The sequence below is a fragment of the Doryrhamphus excisus genome, linkage group LG5 (genome assembly GCF_037039965.1).
Source record: "Doryrhamphus excisus strain RoL-2023G ecotype Guam linkage group LG5, RoL_Dexc_Guam_v1.1, whole genome shotgun sequence".
NCBI lineage: Eukaryota > Metazoa > Chordata > Actinopteri > Syngnathiformes > Syngnathidae > Doryrhamphus > Doryrhamphus excisus.
In genome coordinates, this window is record NC_136361.1 from 9,087,232 (window position 1) to 9,111,432 (window position 24,201).

Below are 24,201 nucleotides of genomic sequence, written 5' to 3' on the forward strand. Positions count from 1 at the left end.
GATGTCCTGGGAAAACAGGACGTTTGGCCACCCTATGTAAAGCACTTTGGGTTGCATTTTATGTATAAAAAGGGTATATAAGGGTTTATAAGTCAAGTTTGATTTGATTGAATTGGTCACACTATGGCTGCACGGTGGTCGAGTGGTTAGCACACAGGCCTCACAGCTTGGAGACCCAGGTTCAATTCCACCCTCGGCCATCTCTGTGTGGAGTTTGCATGTTCTCCCCGTGCATGCGTGGGTTTTCTCCGGGTACTCCGGTTTCCTCCCACATTCCAAAAACATGCTAGGTTAATTAGCCACTCCAAATTGTCCATAGGTATGAATGTGAGTGTGAATGGTTGTTTGTCTATATGAGCCCTGGGATTGGCTGGCCACCAGTCCAGGGTGTAGCCCAAACATCTCTTAAAATATTGACTTTTCCTTTGAGATTACATCTTTGTTCTTTCAATATTTTATTCGATTCTTTTGAAATTTCTGCATTTATTTTTTGCTTTTGCTGTTGTTGCTTTATTTTTTTAAGTTTTCTATTCTAAAGACATCTAAATGATGTCTTTAGAATGTGCCACTAGACCATAAAAAAAACAGCTGTGTGCCACAAATGGCCCCCGGGCTGCACTTTGGAAACCTCTAGTTTATGTATTGGTGCTATCTACCTGTATGACCTCCACCAGCAATCCCTTTATCCCTTTAGGTTAGGAAATATGAGACACCTGATCTTTCAACTTTTTATTTATGTGGCTGTGAGCCGGTTGGACCGGTCCAGGAGTCAAACCCAAACCCTTGAGCTATAACAGTATTCCACCCGTATTACTGCACAGTAGTGTCGTTTTGATAGTTGCAGCTGTGTTATCTTGTTCAAAGCCTGGGGTTGGGACGTTGCAAAGGTGTCTTAAGGTGGAGAATTGACAAGATTTCAAATTATTTTGCTGGGCATATTGTACATATTGTACATACTGTACATACTGTACGTATTATACATTTTGTATGTGGCTCAATGCATGACATGACTTGACAGTGGCAGCTTTATTCCCACAATTCCCACAGGAGAGGAGATATGGTCATTGCGTACTTGAAGTAACATTTATCTTTAAGTAGCCTTTTTCTTATCATACCAAAGAGGGCAGTGCAAGGAGCCACGGGGGGGGGACTCCCACTCCCAGACGAGGAGACATCTTGTGGTCAGGAGGAAACATTAGATGCTGGCTAAGGTCAAACAGATAAAAGCTGGTCAATAGGAAGTCATTTGTCATGTCTCTTTAAGCCAACAAAGCCATCAATGGGGACAAGAAGAATGGTATGCTCCACACAATGATGCAATAGAAATTACAAAGGGATTGGCTTCATTTATTTAGGTTACAAATCAAAGACAGTAGTCACAAGGACCAGATAGGTACTGAAGTAATGTAATTATCAATAAAGACAGTCAAAAATATGAACAAAAATGCATTTTATAGAGAATAATTATAGTTTTACATGAAGAAAACAGAAAAGTAAAATAATAATAATAAATGAGGAATGGATGGAAGTTATTGTTGGCAAGATAGAATTCAATAGTTAGTTGAATTACTAGTTAGTTAGTTAGTTAGTTACTATGGTACCCATTATTTCATTGTATGGTCATATCACCTTGTATTATTAAAAAAAAACAAAAAACAAAAAAAAAACTTAAACTGTATTATGGAAAGCAGGAAGTGAACAAATGTAACAGCTAGTGATTGTAAAAGTACCAGATGGAGGGGTAGGATTTAATAAGCTTTGCTTCTTCCTACTCCTTTTGGACATGTGGAACTGTGAACTGATTATGGGATGCATTCAATTGGAATCTGATGCATGTTCAAATGAAATAAAACCATTACCATTACCATTACCATTACCATTACCCTTACCATTACCATTACCATTACCATTACCATTACCATTACCATTACCATTACCATTACCATTACCATTACCATTACCATTACCATAATGTCTCTCACCTTCTTTATGAAACTGTTGTCACTAGCAACATTATTTGGCCCCATGGCAGGTTATTATGCATGGCTGCTTTGTTTGACCACTCAATTCCAGTCAATACTGAGAGTGTACAAAAGCCCCCGTATCCCTCAACTGTGAAAAACATCTCAGGTGGGATCTCCCTGCCGTGCATCGAAAGCCGTCAGGACCGACAAGGTTCCATAAAACTTTCTTCCGCCTTCCAATGTCCCATGTTTGGAACTCTCCGGATTCCAATTTTGCGGTCTTGAAGGAATTGAATTGGCCTTTGAAAACTTTATTTGTTCTTAAAAGCCTCCTCTCGTCTGATGTACGAGTACGATCCCCTATCTTGACCGAAAACGCCAATCGGATCCTCTCGGATCCCAATCTGGCTCAAGGCTGATGGAATTTTGTCGGGGTCTGCCGCTTGACTTTTTTGTTCCATAAACGTCGAGATCTTTGAAGAAGTTTTCAAATGACTGTCTTACTGTATTATCCGACCTCATCGGCAATGCCGTGCCGTGAGAGGCGTTGCTTATGGAGATCAACAATCCCACCACGCTCAAAGAGAGAAAGCTTTTTTGCCTTTGCCATCAATAGATCATGACATGTGAACACCTGAAACTAAATGACAACATTTAGTTTTTTGTTTAGTTTTTGTTCTTTTTTATCAGCCTATTTGACTTTAATGCTTGTTTGTAATAAACTGCTTACTCAAAACCATTTTTTGTTGCGTTGCATAGAACTAGAACTTACTTAGAACCTTCTCAAGATTCAACAGTGGTTGTTCAGCGGGTAGTTCTGGGTAGAACTTAGGGCACTGTTTTTGGCCCACAGCGGTTGACACGCCATCGTGATGCGTGACAAAGCAGCCTCATGGCGTCATCAGGCGGCGCTGTGACCGACTGATTCCTCGCCATGCATCCTTGTCCTCAGAGCGTGACGGTATCGACCAATAGCCGTCCGTCCCCGATGAGGGTGGTTATGTTTCTTGAACAACTTCAACATGCCGTGCATGCTGGGAAGTTGGAGTAGAGCGGGTGCAGTTGCCTTGGCGACCGGCTACTAGCCTCAACAAGGAGGGTTTTGTCTTGAGGGGGGGCTGCAAGTGGCCCCCTTTCGCACACACAGACGCATAATGGTGCTGCATGTCCCTGCTTGGCGAGTGTTTACAGGATGTAATCTCTTTCAGTGCCGTTCTTCCGCCCGTCCCATCCTTTCATCCATTGGCTTCTGCCCTGGAATGCTGGGAAAGGATGGAGGAGTTCCAGAGGGGGAGTGACGAGACACAGGGAGAGAGAGAGAGAGAGAGAGAGAGAGAGAGAGAGAGAATGCATATATACATCCCACGGAGGCTGGCGCTCACATTCCCAGCTGGATTACTGCACAACTTGGGAAACCATTTTAACCAACCAAGGTGAGTTTGTTTCCTTGTTTTTTAGCGTAGCCATCATTAACTCTAACACACCTTAGTGTCACCTTAGTGTCAAGTTTTTCCTGTAGATGTCAACCTTTACAAGGATTTTTCAGTAGCAAATTACCTTTTGTGACATGTCGAAAAAAAAGAGTTGGACTGGTTTTATAGCACCCTAAAATAGATTATATTGTTTGTCACATCAACTTATGACATAAATTAGCATAAAATGTCTAAAAAAGATAATTAGACTTGTTGACATGTCATGTCACTGAAATGTCTAAAATAGAATTAGACAATGTCTGGAAAAAAAGAACTTTTTCACTTCACAAATTTCTCGTGTATGAGATTTGAAAGCGTCGCCAAGGCCACAGCCTGCACAGCAGAGTAGTCAGTCAGTCCTCTTGGGGGGGTGGGTGGGGGTGGGGGGGTTGATTACGTGTGATGTGCACTGAGAGGGGCCTCGCCCTTTCTCTCTCACCACCTTTAAAAGACTTTTTTCACTCAACTTTTTTTTTTTTTGGTTTTTGCTCGTCTGCTTCATTGCTTCTCTAGCGGTAGAACCACAGAGTCTCCAAAGTACGGCCAATGGGGGGCTTTGTTTTTTTTAATGGCCTTCGCCATGTTATGTAAGCTATACAATGACATGTTGGGATAACACAGGTTTGATTTTATCTTAGCATATATTGGCTTACGTTATATTTAGCATCTTTAATGTGTCCTTAAATTTTGCTGTTTGTGGCCCTCACCGGAAAAAATCTGTAGGAAAAGTGGCATTAAGAAGACTGATTAAGGATCTACTGCAGGTCCTGCGGGCCAAATGTGTGACACTAATTTGAGGCCCCCGCCTTGATATGAAAGTTTAATGTTAGTGCGGCCCCCGCAAGTTTGATATGGATGCTGTATGGTATCATGTACCCAGAAAAAATGATTACGTTTGATTCATGTTCATGTTAAAGGTTAAATAACTGTTAATAGTTATCCTCCCTATTCGTGTGGAAGTGGTAAGTTTTTGGCTATTTAAGTTTAAAGGAAATAACTTGAAGGCTACCGTTTAGGTCGCTAGCTCTCTAGTTTGCGAGTTAGCATGTGTCTCAAGACCCTGCAGTTGCGCAATATGTTGTAAATAAAAAAAAGTATAAATGTGACTATAGTCATGTTTTGTCATGTCTACAGGGCTCTAATAATACTTTATTCATTTTAATCTGAAAAAAATAATTTGTCTACCCACCAACTATATGCGGTTTCTTAAGTTTTTATTATTTGCCCTTTTATTATTATTATTATATTTATTTATTACTGATTGATTGATTTTCTTTATTCTTGATTTGTTTATTTATTTTTCATCTTATTTTGTGCAGAAAAATAAAAAGTAAGATATTTGAGAACAGTGGAATGTTTTATCAGAGCTTTTATTGTAGAAAATTGGAACCAAAGCGAAGTTTTAAAAAAATTTTGGTTTTTAATAAATGCGCTTTTTTGTTTTGTTTTTTTGGAAAACCTGATGCGGCCCAGTCTCACCCAGATTTGAGCTCTGGTGGCCCCCAAGTAAATTGAGTTTGAGACCCCTGAGTTACATTATATTTAGCATCTTTAATGTGTCCTTGTGGCCCTCACCGGAAGAAATCTAGGAAAAGCGGCATTAAGAAGACTGATTAAGGATCTACTGTTATGTTTTATTATCCACAAGCTTGAGACCCAGTGAAGCGTGTGCTATGGTAGCATAAACAAACCCTTATTGGTCTTTTTTTCCATACAATAATAACATATCTGTGTGTGGGTGTGTGGAGGCCTGAGTGGGGGGGTGATTACAAGGTTGCACAAGTGCACCGCTTTTTTTTTTTTTTATCTGCCAGGCTTTTTGGGTGTGCCTTTCTTTCCCACTAACACAATATTGACTCCAGGGAATAAAGCAGCAAGTTAGATCATCTCTCTGGTGTATTTTCAGCTGAACATGATACTTAGCGAGAGTAAATCCCCCCCACCCACCTTTTCCCGCCATGATGTTGCGAACATCTGTATTCGTTCGGGTCGCTGTGGATAAAAATGACCAAGCACAGAAAAGAGCATAGAAATGTTGCACAATGCGTCATAACTCATTAAGTACACACACACACACACCATGGAGATGATGTTTGCAGTGGACGGACATCCGTGTGTGTGTGTGTGTGTGTGTGTGTGAGGCTGCGAGGGTGCGGCACAAAAATGAAACTGGATGGCGACATGTGCAGACATGACCTGAAGCCATGACGTGCATGAGGATCATGGCTGGTGAGGCAATGACTTCTTCGGAGTTTTTTACTGGTTGCTCCAAAAGAGCATAACAAGAAAAAAAGGAGAATACAGTAATCTCTCTATCAAGGTTTTTCCAAACTATATTCATTTGAATAAAGCCTATTATTAGTCAAAAACTATGTACACTTAAAGGGGAAGTGTACTTTTTGGGGAATTTAGCCCATCATTCACAATCCTTATGTCAGGGGTCTCAAACACGCGGCCCGCGGGCCAAATGTAGCCCGCAGGACACTAATTTGAGGCCCCCGCCTTGATATGAAAGTTTAATGTTAGTGCGGCCCGCGCAAGTTTGATATGAAAAATATTCAACTTATAGATAAGGACACTTGGATTTCATTCACCTTTGTTAAAAAATAGTGAGTCAATATGTCTTATTTATGTCTTATTTTCTCCTATTCTATCTACTAAATTGGGCAATAGGAGTTGAAAGGTGACTATAGGGGTGCTATTTCATATCTAGAGGTCTCTAATAATGACAAATGCGTATTTAGAATGTCATAAACAGGTTTTCTGACAACAAAAATATTCAACTTATAGATAAGGACACTTGGATTTCATTCACCTTTGTTAAAAATAGTGAGTCAATATGTCTTATTTATGTCTTATTTTCTCCTATTATATCTACTATATTGGGTAATAGGAGTGTAAATGTGACTATAGGGGTGTTATATCACATCTAGAGGTCTCTAATAATGACAAATGCGTATTTAGAATGTCATAAACAGGTTTTCTGACAACCGAAATATTCAACTTATAGATAAGGACACTTGGATTTCATTCACCTTTGTTAAAAATAGTGAGTCAATATGTCTTATTTATGTCTTATTTTCTCTTATTCTATCTACTATATTGGGTAATAGAAGACAGCTGGGATAGGCTCCAGCACCCACCGCGACCCTCGTGAGAAAAAAGCGGTAGAAAATGAATGAATGAATGAATGAATGAATGAGTGTAAAGGTGACTATAGGGGTGTTGTTTCATGTTTACAAGGCTCTAATAATGTAAAAAAACAATTTATAAGCTCGTATACAGGTTTTCTAAGCTCTAACTAAGAAAATATTCTGTTTACAAATACAAAAATTCACTTATTTTTTTATTATTATTATTTTATTCTTTCATTTCCTGTAGCACTTTGCATGTCGGAGCATCGATGGAAGCCTCTTCCATTTTTCTCACAGTAGCCAACCAAACGATGGCCACAGGGAGACCAGGCCGGCACAGCTTAATTGGTGATGCATCTCACGCATCTTCTAAATGATTGAGTTTCACGCTTGGTTTCCCTTTACAGAAACGTCTCCAGCTGGTTGCTTAAGCTAGCAAGGTACGCAACCATGAACAGTGTGGCAAACTGGCTGGTGGAGAACAAGGACAAGATAGAGAAAGGGGTGGACATCATGGGGCAAGCCTCCGAGGTGTTGGCCTCCACCGTGGGCCAGCTACACCCCATCCTGGAAGCCGTCTTCATGGCTTCGGCCGAGATCCTCAGCAATCCCGACGGCAAAGAGGCCGTCTACTTGACACAGAAGATCGATGAGGTCAACCAGAAGCTAGTGGGAATCCAGAACGAGATTGATAAAATTGCTCTGGAGCTGCAGAGGACGTCCATGAACAAGCAGAACTTTGACCGCGAGGCTCAGATGCTGGGCCAGTATGAGAAGTTCCAGGAGTTCATCAACGCCAAGCCAGACTGGAAGGCGAAGAAGAAGGAGAAGTTCCTCAAGTATTACGAGAACACCGACGGCGACTTGAACTTGGACGCTCTCTACTACGCCGTCATGGGGGAGAACACATCAGGTGACCCCATGCTGGACACGGTGGTCGCCACGGAGCAGAGGAGCAGGAGGGCAGTGGAGGACTTTTGTGCTTCGCTGAAGAAGCTATTTGTGGTTGGCCTCATCGCCGTCATGGGCTACGCCGCCCTCAAGGAGGGCGTGGTGGAGACGGACTTAGTGACCAAGTGGCAGGAGCGAATGGAGACGGTGGAGAAACGAATGAAAACCGCCGTGGATTACTGCACAGAGACTTTTCTGGACCAGGCCAAGCTGGACCTGGAAGACCAGCTCAAGGAGAACCCCGGCACAGTCAGCGAGGACTTCACCCAAGGCCTGCTGGACTCTCTGGTGAAGAAGTACGACTGGGTCAAGTGGTCGGTCAGAGCCTTCAACAGCAGGGAGCGCATCTTCTTCTACAACTGGCTGGCCGGGAGGAAGTTCCACGGCAGCGGGGGCGCCAACTGGTTTGACGCCACCACCAGCAACAAGATCAAAGTGGTCGTGTCCTTCTGCGTGGACCCTCAGCCCATCGACAAGAGCCAGATCAGGGAGCAGATCGAGCAACAGAAGCTGAAGGGGAACATGATGGCGGTGGCGCTGACGCTGAACCGATGCTTCCCCAACTGCCTGGTGCACGCCGTCAGCCATTACAAGGAGGTGGTGGAGTCCAACAACTTCAGCGTGGAGAGCTACTACTACGGCAAACACAAACGAGCCTTCCTGTGCATCCACCCGCAGTAGACTATTATGCTAACGACCTCGTCAAATTCAAGTGTTGCTGTGTTGTGTCATCTGCCTGGACTCTGAAGAAGCACCTTTATTGCTGCGTTGGAACCCGCTTGTGTACGCCCCCGTTTGTGTCCACCAACTCATCGAGTCCCGATCCAAGTCAAGTCAAGTCAAGTCAAGTTTATTTGTGTAGCCCTTAATCACAAACAAAGGATTAAGGGCAAAATCCAAAATTAAGGGATTTTAGCGAAAAAGAAACCTTGAGAAGTCATAATTATTATTATTATATTATTATAATTATTATAATTAATAAGAATTATAGTAATGTCTTTATAAAAAATACAATCATAGTAATAATTACTACCAAAAGTGCCCGCTTGCTGACTTCCTTATTAGCGCTCAGCAGCGTGAAATTGAAATTGTCTGAATACACAACATTAAAACGTACATACAGGAACTTCCTGTACAGTGCAAAGTAAGCTTCAAAATAAAAGCAAGGCAGTATTAACCTGGGTTTATTGTGAATTGTTAGCCACCAGAAGTTAAAGCTTTATTGTACGGAAGCCCGTTTCTGCCACTGTAAAAAAAGTGGAAAAAATATACATCAATGGGGAATCACGATTATGGAATCAAAAGTCAGAACCATGAGATAAAAAGTGGAATTTGTGAGATGCAATTTTTTTATACAATATTAATATACAATATTTGTGAGCCGTCTCCACTGGAGCCTTGTCTCATGTGCAGTTTGTATCTCATAACTTGCTATTACGAGCTCATAATTATGAATTTCCTGTCTCATAATTCAGATGTTGTATTTCGTAATTTCAATTTTTCCCACGAATTTGACTTTATCTCATAATTTGGACTTTTTAATCTCATCATTTAGAATTTTTATCTCACTATTATTACCGTTTTTGTAATTTCAACTTTTTAAAATTATAATTCAGATTTTTTTATCTTGTCATTTTGACATTTAATAATTGGCTGCACGGAGATCGAGTGGTTAGCGCTCAGACCTCACAGCTAGGAGACCAGAGTTCAATCCCATTCACATGTTTGCATGTTCTCCCTTTTACCCAAAGGCAGCTGGGATAGGCTCCAGCACCTCCCGCGACCCAGGAATTATAACATTATTTCAGATTTTCCTCTTTTTATCTCATAATTATGACTTTCTCATCTCATAATTAGGACTTTTTAATCTCTTTTTATCTCATAATTTTTACACATATCTAATAGTTATGACCTTTTTTCTTCAATTTTTGACTTTTTATCTCCTATTTATGACTTTGGATGTCATAATGATGACTTTGTATCATAATTAGTACATTATTTCAGATTTTCAATTTTTAATCTCCTAATAATGACTTTCTCATTTCATAATTTGGATTTTAAATCTCATAATTTAGACATTTAGGCCATAATTATGACTTTCCTATCTCATGATATGCCTTTATATTTCATAATTTTTTACTTTTTATCTGATAGATATGACTTTCTTATTTCATATTTTGTCTCATAATTCAGACTTTTTTTTCAGTGGGTTAAAGGGGCTTCCATATTATTGCCTTTGTAGTCAAGACATAGTACAACAAAATTACATAAGAGTATAAAATATATGAAAACAAAAGAATCCAAATAAAAATATGCACAAACCGTGGCAAAGGTTGAAAAATCCTTTATTATCACAAGTAAAGGTGCTCGGTTATGCCGACAAACACTTATGTCGACGTGAGTCAGCCAGGGGCGTCAACATAAACGGGTTTCACCGCGTTACAAATTCACCCTTTGATGTTTGATGTTGCACAAAACTCATTTGAAAAGTTCTGCTTGGAACATTAGAGCCATAATGTCAACACTTACATCGTCATCAGCGGTGGAGCCTTGAAGCTTGCATTATTGCTGTGGAATTGTACGGAATATATGAATGATATAACGTTGAAAACTACACCCATATGTACATTTCCAATGGTCCAAGATTTCCAAATAAACCATATGTCAGTCAAGTCTGTTATTTCATGACCCATAAATACCACAGTTCTATATTTTTATGGTGCTCTATGGTTATCATTGCACTTTTCCTTTTGTGGTGAACACATAAGGGCTAATCCTTTCGATGCTCACAAAGATTTCAAGCACTCTATGGTTATCATTACACAACACAACGAAGGGAAAGTTATAATCTTTTAGATGTTTACAAAAATTGCTTGAACTCTGACTTATGTTGTGCTTTTGATGCATATTTTTCCACAGAATTGTGTCTGAACTACAAATTGTGCCACTTTAGAGTGTTCCACGCCATTTTATCCAAGATGTTTGATTTAGTCCACCCACAGCCCTCTAGGTACGCCCACTCCGCTGTGATTGGTCACACTCCTGAGGACTTCCGGATAGTACATTAATTTACTGAGTGCAGGCAATCTGCAGTCCATACGTATAAGGAAATGCGGATTGCATTGATGTCAGTAGAAGTGGTAGTATTAGATTTAAAAAAAATCCATCCAAAACTTATTTCAAGATTCACTTCAAAATGCCAGACTATTAAAAAATAGAGATGACTAATGAAACGTTTTAAACGCGACATTGTGAACCGTTTGCTAGCTAGCAGGCTACTTCCTGGTTCATCATTGGAATGACGCACTGTGCTGTTATGACAACACAACAACAGGACTCTACCATTTGCATTCAAGTGAAGGGGGGAGGAGTGGTTCCATTGTGACTCGAGAGAGAATAAATTCCTCTGTCCACCTTTGTAATGAAACAATACCGTTTCCGTGAGTAACTACTCCTGAGTACTTGGTTTGTTAAGCGGGCGGAGGCAGACAACACGGCAATACGCATACTTGTTGATTCGGTACATCCCATGTGAGGTGCGCCTCTGTTACGTCATAATCACGTGACCAAAAGACGGAAAGGCCCTGTTAAAAAGGTTTTTTGGGGTGATTTCCTCCGTCAACTTTGTTTTGGAGAGGTGAGTTCTAGTATGTCTGCTTCAAATGAATCCTGGTGTATGTTGTCTGTTAGGATAAGAGACTTTTTAACTGATCGATACAAACTTTATTGACTTCTGTCTCTTGTTACAGAATCGATGGTGGACGTTAAGGGTTTAGTGTAAAGATTGTGTTTACGTTTGTTAAAGTGGCCTCGTGTGGCAGGAATAAGCTGCTTCTATTCGAATAAAGGCACCATGTTGACATTTAAAGTACACAACAAATGTTTGTAGTGCAACTTTTCTGGGCGTTGGTCGCCTCGCTGCTTGACTGTTTCTTCCGGGAGGTATCAAACGTCTTTTGTGCACACGTTTGCGGTGTTAACTTGTTTGTTTGCCTCTCTGGAGTGTAAAGCTTGTCTACAAGAACGATCGATACATTTCCCCATCATGAGTGCTCATTAACAGGCGGTTGGGTTTCAGCGGGGTCGTCTCGCGCAGCACCGGAAGTGCTAGCCCGCGTTATTGTTGTTGTTGTTTTGCATGTTTGTATGTAAAAAATCACATGCACACGATGTCTGCTGATGAACGCAGAGTAAAAGCCTTTTGTCTGAATCAACATAGCAAAAACACTTGTAGTATACAGTATAAAAACATGGCTTTTGCAACGCTACAAATTATGACTTTTGATTGACAATACAGTTTAGGGGCGTCCAAAATGTGGCCTGTGGCGGGAAATGAAAAAATAACTTAAACCCACCCCTTCAAACAAACTGCAAAAATAGGGAAATAGAGCAAAATGGCACACAAAAAATGTGAATTTAATAAATGTTAACAAATATATTGATAAATACATTAATAATTTGTACTATGGGCTGCACGTCGGTTGAGTGGTTAGCACGCAGACCTCACAGCTAGGAGACCAGGGTTCAATTCCACCCTCGGCCATCTCTGTGTGGAGTTTGCATGTTCTCCCCGTGCATGCGTGGGTTTTCTCCGGGTACTCCGGTTTCCTCCCCCATTCCAAAAACATGCTAGGTTAATTAGCCTCTCCAAATTGTCCATAGGTATGAATGTGAGTGTGAATGGTTGTTTGTCTATATGTGCCCTGTGATTGGCTGGCCACCAGTCCAGGGTGTACCCCGCCTCTCACCCCAAGACAGCTGGGATAGGCTCCAGCATACCCCCACCACCGTAATGAGGATAAGTGGCACAGAAAATAAATTAATCGGATGGATTTTATTCTTGTCAAATTACTGCTGATTTTTCTTTTACTTTTTTTTTTAAACTCCTTTTAACTGAGGGCTAAATAACCCACCATGGGGCCAAAGAAAGTTGTGAATGTCAGCAATATGATAAAGAAGATGAGAAAATTCCAAAGTTTGTATCAACAATACGTTTCATCCATTCTTCATTCATCATTACTTTGCATGGTCTGCATGAAAAACTTGAATTATTCTCCATAAAATGTATGAATTTTTTGGTATTAACGTCGGTCTCGGCTCTGACTCGAGGTGGAGCGACACCGAGATGGCCAGTCAGCTGCAGAAGTTTGTGGCGGAGAAGAAGGACGTGGTGGAGACGGTGATGGAGGCCTTCGAGCAGGGCGCTGAGGTGGTGGCCAGCATTGCCGGCGACCTCTTCCCCGTCTTTTCCATCGCCGCGCCCATCGTCAAGCTGGCTCTGGACAATGTGGAGACCAAGGAGGCGGCCTTCATGAGGGAGCAGTTCCAGAAGGTGCGCGACCGCCTGGAGGTCGTCTCGGAGCAGATGCAGAGGATCCACGACGAGATCAAGAAGAGCGGCATGGATGCGGCTTACTTCTCCGCCGAGGAGAACATCACCAACCAGTTCAGGAAGTACATGGACATCCTCAACGCCAAAGCCAAGTTCCGGGAAGTTAAGAAGAAGCTCTTCCTGGAGCATTTTGACAAGACGGGCGGCGACAAGAATCTCAACATCCTTTACAACGCCGTGACGGGCGACAACTTCTCTGGGGAGTCGGTGCTGGAGATAATCCTCAACTACGAGGAGAAGAGTCGGAGACCGTTGGAGGACTTCTGCGCCAGGTTGAAGAAGCTCTTCTGCCTCGGGCTCATCGCACTGCTGGGCCATGCCGCCCTGAAGGGCTACGACGAGGAAGAGGCGCTCCTCAAAGACTGGAACGAGAAGATGAAGCTGGTCCAGGACAAAATGAATGTCGTGATCGAGGAATGCATCGTCAGCTTCCCCAAACAGGCCGAGCTGGATTCCCGTCGCCTGGTGAGGGACCGCCCGGACTGGACCAACCAGCAGCTGGCCGACGCCATCATAGCCCGGCTCAAGACAAAGTACGACTGGGTGGGCTGGTCGGTACGCGTGTTCAAGTCCCCCTCGGGCCTGTTTGCCCCAAAGAAGCCCTGCCACTGCCCGGCGGGAAGGAACCGCTTCCAGGTGCCCGCGTCGGACAGCAAACTCAACGTGGTGGTGTCATACAGTTCCTCCGCCGAACCCGTCGACCGCAGCCACATCCAGCAGCTGATCCAGAGCCAGAAGAAGCTCAGCGTGGTGGCGGTGGCCGAGATGCTGTTTGAGAAGCTGCCCGGCGAGTGCGCCGTTCACACGGTGAAGACCAGCAAAGACCTGGCCTGCGCCTGGAGCTTCTCGGACGAGCTGCACTACTGGGAGGAGCACAAGAACCTGTACGTTTGCGTTCACTCCGCGTGACCAACGAGCTGCCACACTTTTCACCGACATGTGCCTTCATGCTCCTCCAGATCCTCCTACCTTTGTGGAAATGAACATTCCTCCTAAAGAGATAATGGGTTCCAGATAACGAGCTAATTCCCAACGCTAGTCTGCAATATTGTCATGGAAATAGAAGCACGACGACACTTGACACTCATCCCAGCGCTCGCTAAGAGCATGCTACAAATGCTACATGCTAATCGTGCCACACCCAGGAACCTCGCTCCATCACTTTACACCGTTATACTTCTTTTTGCTAGAAATGCATCCCCACTTTTAGTTTCCTCTGCAACCCGTCTAGGCAGCAAGCTAGATAGGCCTGATCCAATGTTTACTTTTGCTCGCTTGACGACATAGCGACGTTCTTAGGGCAGCAAGCACAGCCAAGTGGTATGTCTTTGCTAGTTTTAAATCAAATGTTTATTAACCACGATGATCAAATGTATGTGCGGCTTCAAGATATCTTCCTGGCAATAACTCAGATATGTATTTCTAATATGACTGCAGGTGTTCTCTCAATAAAAACGATGAATATTGACTTTTGTTGCTTTTGATGGTGTTTTGTGATGAAACAGTTGCAGGGATGTGTTGGCATAATAAGACCCAGATTTCTGACTGCCAGGTTGTACTGCGATTGCATTTCCCCGACGGAGGAAAAGAATATTTTAGTCCGCCGGGAAACACCCCAAGTGCTCTATAATCATGTGGTTTTCTATCTTTGTCACTGCAAGACATGCGTCATGTGCAGAGATTGCACCAAAGCACAAAAAAGGGGAAATGTATATTAGGGTGCTTGAAAAAACACAATTATTGAATTTTGATATGGCTGGGTACTAAAATTGTTCCAATATATGTAGAAACAACACATAGAAAATATTTTTCCAATCCATGATTATTTAGGGGTGCCACCATACATCTGTTTTTGTGGAATAAAGTGGTGAACAGTTCAATGGTCGCCATGGAGATTTGAGGTCAGCAAAGAATGTAGCTCAAGAACTCTGAGGTGATCTTTATGTTTTTGTTGGTATTTATACTCCTATTACATATTACTACCAAATTAGTGGTTTTGTCTTTGTAATTTGAATAATTTGTAGTCATATTTATAGGTATTTAGTGCTCATTGCCTCTACTGTAGCTAACATTAGCTAGCTACAGTTTGCTAATGACAGTTAGCTAATAGCTGAGCAAGCATAACATCAACAACAGTAATATAGACTAGACAGTATTACTGATGCCTATTTATTGAGAGTAGTACTGTAGTCCTACATAATGTGATATACACTTGTCCATTTATTATTTGAGGCACTGTGCAGCACAACCCACCAGCTCTCCTAAGATGCTGCCCTCTGGTCTTTGGTTTGGGCCCCCTTTGATGACCCTATAGAAAATGATGCCGTATACAAGTTCATTGTACTCAACATTTCCAGGTAAACTTTTTGGCAATTAGACTAGAAATTTGCACATTTTCCGAAAAACTATGTGTGAGGTGGCACCCCTAAATCTAAATGGATTTCCTCCAAACTAAAGACATTTTTATGTTCATTAGAAAAAATGGAATTCCAGCCAAATTGATATTATAAATTTAAAATTTCCCATTCAAATTTGATGCACCCTAATGTATATCTACAGTGCATCCGGAAAGTATTCACAGCGCTTCACTTTTTCTACATTTTGTCATGTTACAGCCTCATTCCAAACTGTATTAAATTAATCTCTTACCTCAAAATTCTACACAAAATACTCCATTATGACAATGTGAAAAAGTTTTTTTTTTTGACTTTTTTTGAATTTATTAAAAATAGAAAACAAAAAAATCACATTTACATAAGTATTCACAGCCTTTGCCATGAAGCTCAAAATTGAGCTCAGGTGCATCTTTTTTCCACTGATCATCCTTGAGATCTTTCTACAGCTTAATTGGAGTCCACCTGCAGTAAATTCAGTTGATTGGACATGATTTGGAAATATAATAACTGTCTATATAAGGTCCCACAGTTGACTGTGCATGTCAGAGCACAAACACCAAGCATGAAGTCAAAAGAACTGTCTGTAGACCTGCGAGACAGGATTGTCTTGAGGCACAAATCTGGGGAAGGATACAGAAACATTTCTGCTGCTTTGAAGGTCCCAATGAGCACAGTGGCCTCCATTATTCGTAAATGGAAGACGTTTGGAACCACCAGTACTCTTCCTAGAGCTGGCCGGCCTTCTAAACTGAGCGATCGGGGAAGAAGGGCCTTAGTCAGGGAGGTGACCAAGGCCCCGATGGTCACTCTGTCAGAGCTCCAGCGTTTTTTTTTCTGTATCCTTCCCCAGATTTGTGCCTCAAGACAATCCTGTCTCGCAGGTCTACAGACAGTTCTTTTGACTTCATGCTTGGTGTTTGTGCTCTGACATATTTTGTGTAGAATTTTGAGGTAAGAGATTAATTTAATACAGTTTGGAATGAGGCTGTAACATGACAAAATGTAGAAAAAGTGAAGCGCTGTGAATACTTTCCGGATGCACTGTACATATAGTATACATATTTGTATTTTATTTTATAAAATAGAATAAAAACGAAAAAGGCTGAATTGTCCTGTTCAAGCTTTAAGTCACAAAAATCACGAATCAAGCCTTTTTTCCCTGGTGGTATGGCGTGATGTGCCGGCATTGGACCTTGGCTTCTTTCTTCCTTTGCAGAATATTCATTCACTTTCGACCTCTTATCCTCATGAGGGTCGGGGGTCCTGGAGCCTATCCCAGCTGTCTTTGGGCGAGAGGCGGGGTACACCCTGGACTGGTGGCCAGCCAATCCCAGGGCACAAACAACCATTCACACTCACATTCATACCTATGGACAATTTGGAGTGGCTAATTAACCTAGCATGTTTTTGGAATGTGGGAGGAAACCGGAGTACCCGGAGAAAACCCACGCATGCACGGGGAGAACATGCAAACTCCACACAGAATTTGCTTGGCTAAATTATTATTTATTTTTCCCTGCCCAATTAAACATGAAGCCAATAACAATAACAATCCATCCATTTTCTATTCCGCTTATCCTCACGAGGGCCGCTGGTATGCTGGAGCCTATCCCAGCTGTCCTCGGGCGAGAGGCGGGGTCCACCCTGGACTGGTGGCCAGCCAATCCCAGGGCACATATAGACAAACAACCATTCACACTCACATTCACACCTATGGAATATATATATATATGTGCTTTATATGCTATACATCCAAAATAATTGAAATACTTTGTAATATTGTGATTATTGTTCCTTTGCGACATTGCTGTTTTTCAGAAATGATTAAATGATCACTGTTTCATGGTAGACTATGGTGTATTATTAGTCAAAACATATTGAAATACAAGTGACATGTAGTATTCTGGTCACTCGGCTGCAGTTTCATGGTAGACTATGGTGTATTATTAGTCAAAACATATTGAAATACAAGTGACATGTAGTATTCTGGTCACGATAGGCTGCAGTTTCATGGTAGACTATGGTGTATTATTTGTCAAAACATATTGAAATACAAGTGACATGTAGTATTCTGGTCACTAGGCTGCAGTTTCATGGTAGACTATGGTGTATTATTAGTCAAAACATATTGAAATACAAGTGACATGTAGTATTCTGGTCACTATAGGCTGCAGTCAGGACACATTACACATTACATTACCTTAACACTGGATGAAGTCAGCCATGGCATGTCCCACATGATTGAAAAAGTTCTCCTCCCATTCCATGTGGAAGTGGTAGGAGTGTTGTTTTTTTTTAATGACATACAATCGAGGATAAAATTCCTCCTCCCATTCCATGTGGAAGTGGTATGTTTTGGGCTTTTACAGAAAACAAATTCTCTGTTTAGCCTAAGAGTTTCAATATGGTGTAAAAAAAAGTGCAAATGTGACTATTGGGGTGTTATATAATGTCTAGAGGGCTCTGCCAACAGTAGCTATGAAAATATTCTATTAACATTTAATCCGATATCAAATCATTAAACGCAGCCAGGTGTGGGAGTACCTTTCCTGTCCCCGGTGGGCAAAGCAAGGTCCATACAGGCATGCTCGGAGGAGTTTGGTGTGGAAGAATGACGGCTAAAGCGCTACCTGCAGCAAATAGGTGAAGTGATGCTTTCCATCAGAGCGAATAAATGAATGAATGAATGGTGACTTTTGCATGGAGACCATTTGCCACACAGCCCTGCATTGAGGCCGTCGCCCGTCAGGTGACCTCAGGAACGCAGACAAACATCACGAGGCATCGAAAGGATGCGACCGCCTTGCAGGAGCGCTATTCATTGTGCACCACCTTCGACTTAATTCTCTCTCAATGGCAGGAGTTGTGGTTTTTGGCTTTTGGAGAGAAAAACAAAAATGTAAAGTATTTGTGAGTTTGTGATTGGCTGGCTGTGCCGCAAGGCCTCACAGGTGGGCGGAGCAAAGAGTTGGCAGTCGCACGGATCCTTGTTTGTTGCTTTTTGTGGCTCAGTTGACATGCAGTAATGGCCAGCTTAGATTTATTGCACAAAATAACATTTAAAATAACAATAAATAATAAAAACACAGGTACGGTGTGAATTTTTTTTTAAATAAAAGAGTCAGGCAAACATAAGCAGCCTGGTGGCTAGCATGTTAGCCATCTGGAGTTTTTCAAAAAAATGTGTCAGCACATGCTTTTCATTGTATAACATTATGATGCACATAATATACAGATAAGTCAGCAAAAAACGATCTCACAAAAATTCTGAAATAAAAAAAATATATTTCTGATCTAGGGTGGATTCACAAACAGAAATAAAAATATTTGGTTTGGGTTTTTTATCAATAATTTAAATACTTGACATACATATGGTTGACATTAGAGATATTTTGGCAATTTTCATGTAAAATATGCAACAGTATTGATAGAAAAGTTTTCTTACCATCATGTAGAAAATGTGTAATATCTGCATCTGGCAACCTTCTATGCGCCATTAGTATGAACCATCCATGTTCAACTCAACTGAGTAAGTCACCGGAAGGACTTCAAAGTGAATGCAGTACTACAATGGGCATAGTAAGCGGTTTCAAGAAGCGGTCTATGTGGGGAAATGTCGCCACCTAGTGGCAGTTAATGTCATCACATCACAAACATGAACCTCCTTGTCAGTGAGGAATGGAAAAAAAAAAGGTACTCAGATCCATTATGTGATCAATGTTTATGCTCGTTAATTCTATCAACGTTTGTATTGCCTGACAAAGGCATTTTTTTCAACAAATGTTATATTTGTAGAAATAATATTACCAAGTAATACCAGAACGTGTACACTAAACACGTCAAGTCACTCGACTGAATAGGAATCAAAGAAAACCCCAATCTTTTGTCCCAGCTTGCTTTAGTGAGCTGAAATGAGGAAATTATTCCTAGAGTGGGAAGTCTGTGTCTCCATCAAACTACAAAAGACGATTTTGGATCAACTTTTGCACGTAATGAAAAAAATGTGTTACGCTCCTGGAGGGTCTGGGTCCCGGACGCGGAGACAGGTGAGTAAGTTTTATGGCTTTATTAGGCCCAAAAGGTAGCAACAAAAGGCGATTGTGTCGGAAGGGAGCACCATGGAAAAACACAAAAAGGAGCTGGCCAGAGGCGAGCGCTGCTGAACGCAAAAACAAAAAGGTACAAGGAGGAAGAGCAGCGGCATGCGTAGCGTTAGCAGTACAATAATTCGGCGTTCCCCGGCTGTCAGCAGTCGGCTTAAGTGCCAGTGGAGTGAGTAGCCTCAGGTGCGTTCAGCAGCTCCACCTCCAGCCAGGAACAGAGGATCTGGACAGAAAACAGGGAGGAGACTGGGGCAATGAGCAAGAGCACCAGGATATGACAGTACCCCCCCCTTAAGGACGGGCGCCACCTGGCTTCTCGGGGAAGCGATGGTAAAAGTCTGAAAGCAAGTAAGGGTCAAGAATGAGCGCACGAGAGACCCACGAACGGTCCTCGGGGCAGTACCCCTCCCAGTCGACCAGGTACTGGAAACCCCTGCCCCTTCTTCTCACGTCCAAAATGGCCGTGACCGAGAATGCAGGGTGGCCGTCGATAAGCCTGGGAGGAGGAGGCACCTCTGGAGGGCTGAGGTCGCTGACCTTGACGGGTTTGAGGAGGGAGACGTGAAACGTGGGATGGATGCCAAGGGAGTCCGGGAGGCTAAGCAGCACCGAGGAAGGGCTGATGACCCGTTCCACGGGATAAGGGCCAATGAACCTAGGCTGGAGCTTCTTGGAACTGGTGTGGAGGGGCAGATCACGTGTGGACAACCAAACCCTCTGTCCCAGCTTGTAATCTGGTGCTGCCACGCGGTGGCGGTTGGCCAGGCGCTGGTTGCGCTCCGCTGTGCGTGCCAGGGCCATCCGGGTGCTGCGCCAAGCCAGGCGAGCGCGACAGCTGACTCTGCCTCCAGAAAAGGGAAGGCTGGGGGTTGGTAACCATATGCCCCATGGAAAGGAGAGAGACCTGTGGCAGAGCTGACCAGGGAGTTGCGGGCATACTCAATCCAGGGCAAGTTGATGGCCCAGGAGGCAGGCTGCTGGTGGCACACGCAGCGGATGGCGGCCTCTAGGTCCTGGTTCGCTCTCTCGGACTGGCCATTTGTTTGTGGATGGTAGCCCGAGGACAGGCTGGCGGTAGCCCCCAAAGCTTTGCAAAAGGCCTTCCATACCGCTGAGGAATATTGTGGACCCCTGTCGGAGACGACGTCAACGGGGATGCCGTGGAGCCGGAATACGTGGGTGACCAGTAGCTGGGTGGTCTCAAGGGCTGAGGGGAGCTTGGGGAGGGCGACGAAGTGGGCCATCTTGGAGAAACATTCCACTATAGTGAGAATGACCGTGTTCTCGTTGGATGGGGGAAGGCCGGTGACAAAATCCAACGCCACGTGGGACCACGGCCGGGAAGGGATGGACAGGGGGCACAGGAGGCCTGGTGGGAGGACTTATTGCGGGCACATGTAGTGCAAGCCGCCACAAACTCTGACATCCGAGCGCAGGGAAGGCCACTAGAACCTCTGTGACAGGAGAAAGGTGGTGCGCGAAACTCCGGGATGGCACGCGAGCTTGGACTCATGCGCCCAGCGAAGAACCTCTGGGCGGAGGCCAGGGGCAACAAACAGGCGTCCAGCCGGGCAGCCCCCCCGGAGGAGACGAGTCTTTCAAGGCGTCCATCACTCGCTTCTCCACGTCCCACTGAAGGCCCCCCAGGATGCGGGACGGTGGGAGGATGGTCTCCTGAAGGGGTGTGTGCGAGGGAGGAGAGTACATCCTTGACAGGGCATCAGGCTTGTCATTCCGGGAACCGGGGCGGAAGGTCAGAGTAAAGTCAAATCGGGTGAGGAAAAGGGCCCAGCGTGTCTGCCGCGGGTTGAGTCTGTGGGCAGAGCGGAGGTAAGCCAAGTTCTTGTGGTCCGTAAGAACGACGAAGGGGACCGCCGAACCCTCCAGCCAGTGCCTCCACTCCTGTAGGGCCAAGGCGACGGCCAGTAATTCCCTGTTGCCAATGTCGTAATTGCGTTCCGCCAGAGTCAGACGGCGAGAGAAGAAGGCACAGGGGTGCAGCTTCTGATCGGCGGTGGAGCGTTGGGAGAGAACAGCCCCTACGCCGGTGTCGGAAGCGTCCACCTCAACAAAGAATTGAGACAGAGGGTCAGGGTGGACAAGAACAGGAGCAGAGGTAAAGCACAACTTGAGACTTTCGAAGGCGGAATTAGCATCTGGGGACCACACAAAAGGAACCTTATGTGAGCCTGTTCAAAGGTTCTGCGACCCGACTGAAATTCTGAATGAAGCGATGGTAGAAATTAGCAAAGCCCAGAAACCTTTGAAGGTCCTTCCTTGATGTAGGAGGGGGCCAATCGACCACAGCCTGGATCTTGGCAGGGTCGGCTCTGAGTTGCCCCTTCTCCACCACAAACCCGAGAAAAGAAACAGACGAAGAATGAAAAGTGCATTTCTCGGCTTTAACGAAAAGCTTATAGTCGAGGAGCCTACATAGGACCAGCCGCACTTGCTGGATATGCTCCTCGAGCGTGGCGGAAAAAAATCAAAATGTCATCAAGATAGACAAAAACAAACCGACCCAGCATATCACGAAGGACATCATTTATGAGGCACTGAAAAACGGCGGGAGCATTGGAGAGTCCAAAAGGCATTACAAGGTATTCGAAGTGGCCTATGGGGGTGTTAAATGCACTCTTCCACTCGTCCCCCTCACGGATGCGGACAAGGTGGTAAGCATTACGGAGGTCGAGCTTGGTGAAGAACTTAGCTGAGTGAAGGGAGTTGAACGCAGAATCAAGCAAGGAAAGTGGGTATTTATTTTTGACCGTGATATTGAGGGCACGGAAATCCACGCATGGGCGGAGTGACTTATCCCCCTTCTCGACCAAGAAGAAGCCGGCAGCTAAAGGAGAGGAGGAGGGGCGAATGAGGCCCGACGCGAGAGAGGAAGAAATACATATATTCCTCAAGTGCCTCTCTCAGGCTTAGACACGTTATACAGGCGTGAGGTGGGGAGTGTGGCACCAGGGTGAAGATTTATACTACAGTCGTAAGGACGGTGAGGAGGGAGTGACATGGCCCTGATCTTGCTGAACGCGTCCCGGAGATCGTGGTAGACGGAGGGAACCGAGGAGAGATCAATGTGTTCGGGAGTAGCGGCGCCAGTGGCTGGCAGACGGGGACACGCCCCCCTCAAGCAATGAGTGTGGCAGAAAATGCTCCAGTTAGCGATGGCTGGCTTCGTCCAGTCAATGTGAGGGTTGTGTCTGCTTAACCAATTAAGCCCTAAAACCACGGGAGCGGAGCGCGAGGGGATGACGAAAAAAAGACAGGTTTTCGACGTGGTTGCCAGATAGGCGGAGCACAAGAGAGCGGGTCTGGTGAGTGACCTTAGCGAGGTGGCGCCCATCCAAAGAGCGTACAACTTTGGCCGTAGATAGCGGCACCACAGGGATAGACGAGCTAACCACAAATGCTTCGTCGAGGAAGCAGTCGTCCGAGCCAGAGTCGATAAAAGTCTTGATATCTATACTGATATCAGACCAGGAAAGTGTACCTGGCAACTGCAATCGGCTGGCAGCAGGCGTGGTCGAGGCAGGAGGCGCGGACAGAGAGGCCACAGACGAACCAGGAGAGGGAGCGACTGTAGCTTGGGAGCGTTGGCTGTCGGGGCGGAGGGGACAGCGGGAGATGTTGTGGTCGGGTTGTCCACAGTAGATGCAGAGGCGAAGCCGAATGCGGCGCCTCCTCTCGGCCGGCGTGAGGCGATGTCCGCCGAGCTGCATCGGTTCCTCCGGTGCCAGCATGGGTGTTGTCCCCATGGAGGTGGACGGCCTGTTGAGAGTGAGCCCCTCGGGGAATCTCCGAACGAAGGTCGGCGCGGCGCGACGGAGGAGCCGGTCCTGCTCGCGGAAGTTCAAGCGCTTTTCGATGCGGACGGCCAAGGCGATCCACTCGTCCAGATCGCTCGGCGTCTCCAAGGGGATCATGTGGTCTCTGATTCGTTCCGCGAGCCCGTCGGAGAACACATCCAGGAGAGCAGAGGGGTTCCAGTCGCTCATGGCTGCGAGCGCGCGGAACTCGATCGCATAGTCCGAGACGCTGAGCCTGTCTTGGCGAAGCCTCAGGAGGGTCCGAGCTGCCTCGCGGCCGGGGAGATTCCGTTGGAACACTTGCTCCAAGGCCTTTGCAAACGAGGCGAAGGAGGAGCAGATGGCCGAGCGCCGGCTCCATTCTGCCGTGGCCCAGGCGCCCGCCTTGCCCGTGAGGTGGGAGGTGGCAAAGGCAACTCGAGCGCGCTCTGTGGGGAAGGCGGCGGCTTGGAGCTCGAAGTGCAGCTCGCACTGAGTCAGGAAGGTGCGCACGTCACCTGAGTCCCCGGAGAATCGCTCCGGTTTCGAGAGCTGGGAGCACACGGCTGCCGAGCTGGGCACCACCGGCAGAGGGGAAGGATCCGGAGGGACGTCCGCAACCGGAGGAGTGGCGAGAGCCGGGTGGGCCTGCAGAACCGAGAGCACAGCGTGGAGCTGGGCTTCGAGGGCGGCCATGCGTGCATCTTGCTGCTCGGCCAAGTTCTGCACGCTGGCGCCGAGAGCGCCGAATTGTTCCTCTTGTTTGGAGAGGCGCATGGCTTGGAGACGGAGGGACTTCTTGACCGGGTCCGCGTCGCCGGGATCCATTCTTTTGGCCGGATTATTCTGTTACGCTCCTGGAGGGTCTGGGTCCCGGACGCGGAGACAGGAGACAGGTGAGTAAGTTTTATGGCTTCATTAGGCCCAAAAGGTAGCAACGAAAGGCGATGGTGTCAGAAGGGAGCACCATGGAAAAACACAAAAAGGAGCTGGCC

At 45.0% G+C, this 24,201-nt stretch overlaps 1 protein-coding gene across 4 annotated transcripts; it reads left to right on the forward strand.

Annotated features, from left to right (window-relative positions):
• Positions 1-3,319: 3,319 nt before the first annotated feature.
• Positions 3,320-14,381, forward strand: LOC131105340 (protein rapunzel). 4 transcript variants are annotated; one of them, XM_058053351.2, is made up of 2 exons: positions 3,320-3,397; positions 6,978-10,193. In XM_058053351.2, the coding sequence occupies exon 2, from the start codon at positions 7,021-7,023 to the stop codon at positions 8,200-8,202; it is 1,182 nt and encodes a 393-aa protein (XP_057909334.2). In that variant the 5' UTR covers positions 3,320-3,397; positions 6,978-7,020; the 3' UTR covers positions 8,203-10,193. The 4 variants fall into 4 exon arrangements, with proteins under 4 accessions (XP_057909334.2, XP_078646784.1, XP_057909335.2 ...); XM_078790658.1 differs by lacking the exon at positions 6,978-10,193 and adding an exon at positions 12,631-14,381 and having other exon boundaries at positions 3,359-3,397; XM_058053352.2 differs by lacking the exons at positions 3,320-3,397; positions 6,978-10,193 and adding exons at positions 10,901-11,158; positions 12,631-14,381.
• The last annotated feature ends 9,820 nt before the right edge of the window (positions 14,382-24,201 follow it).

Bases quoted from the DNA above. Each gene is read 5' to 3' on its own strand.
- LOC131105340 (XM_058053351.2), top strand. From the start codon at position 7,021: ATGAACAGTGTGGCAAACTGGCTGGTGGAGAACAAGGACAAGATAGAG.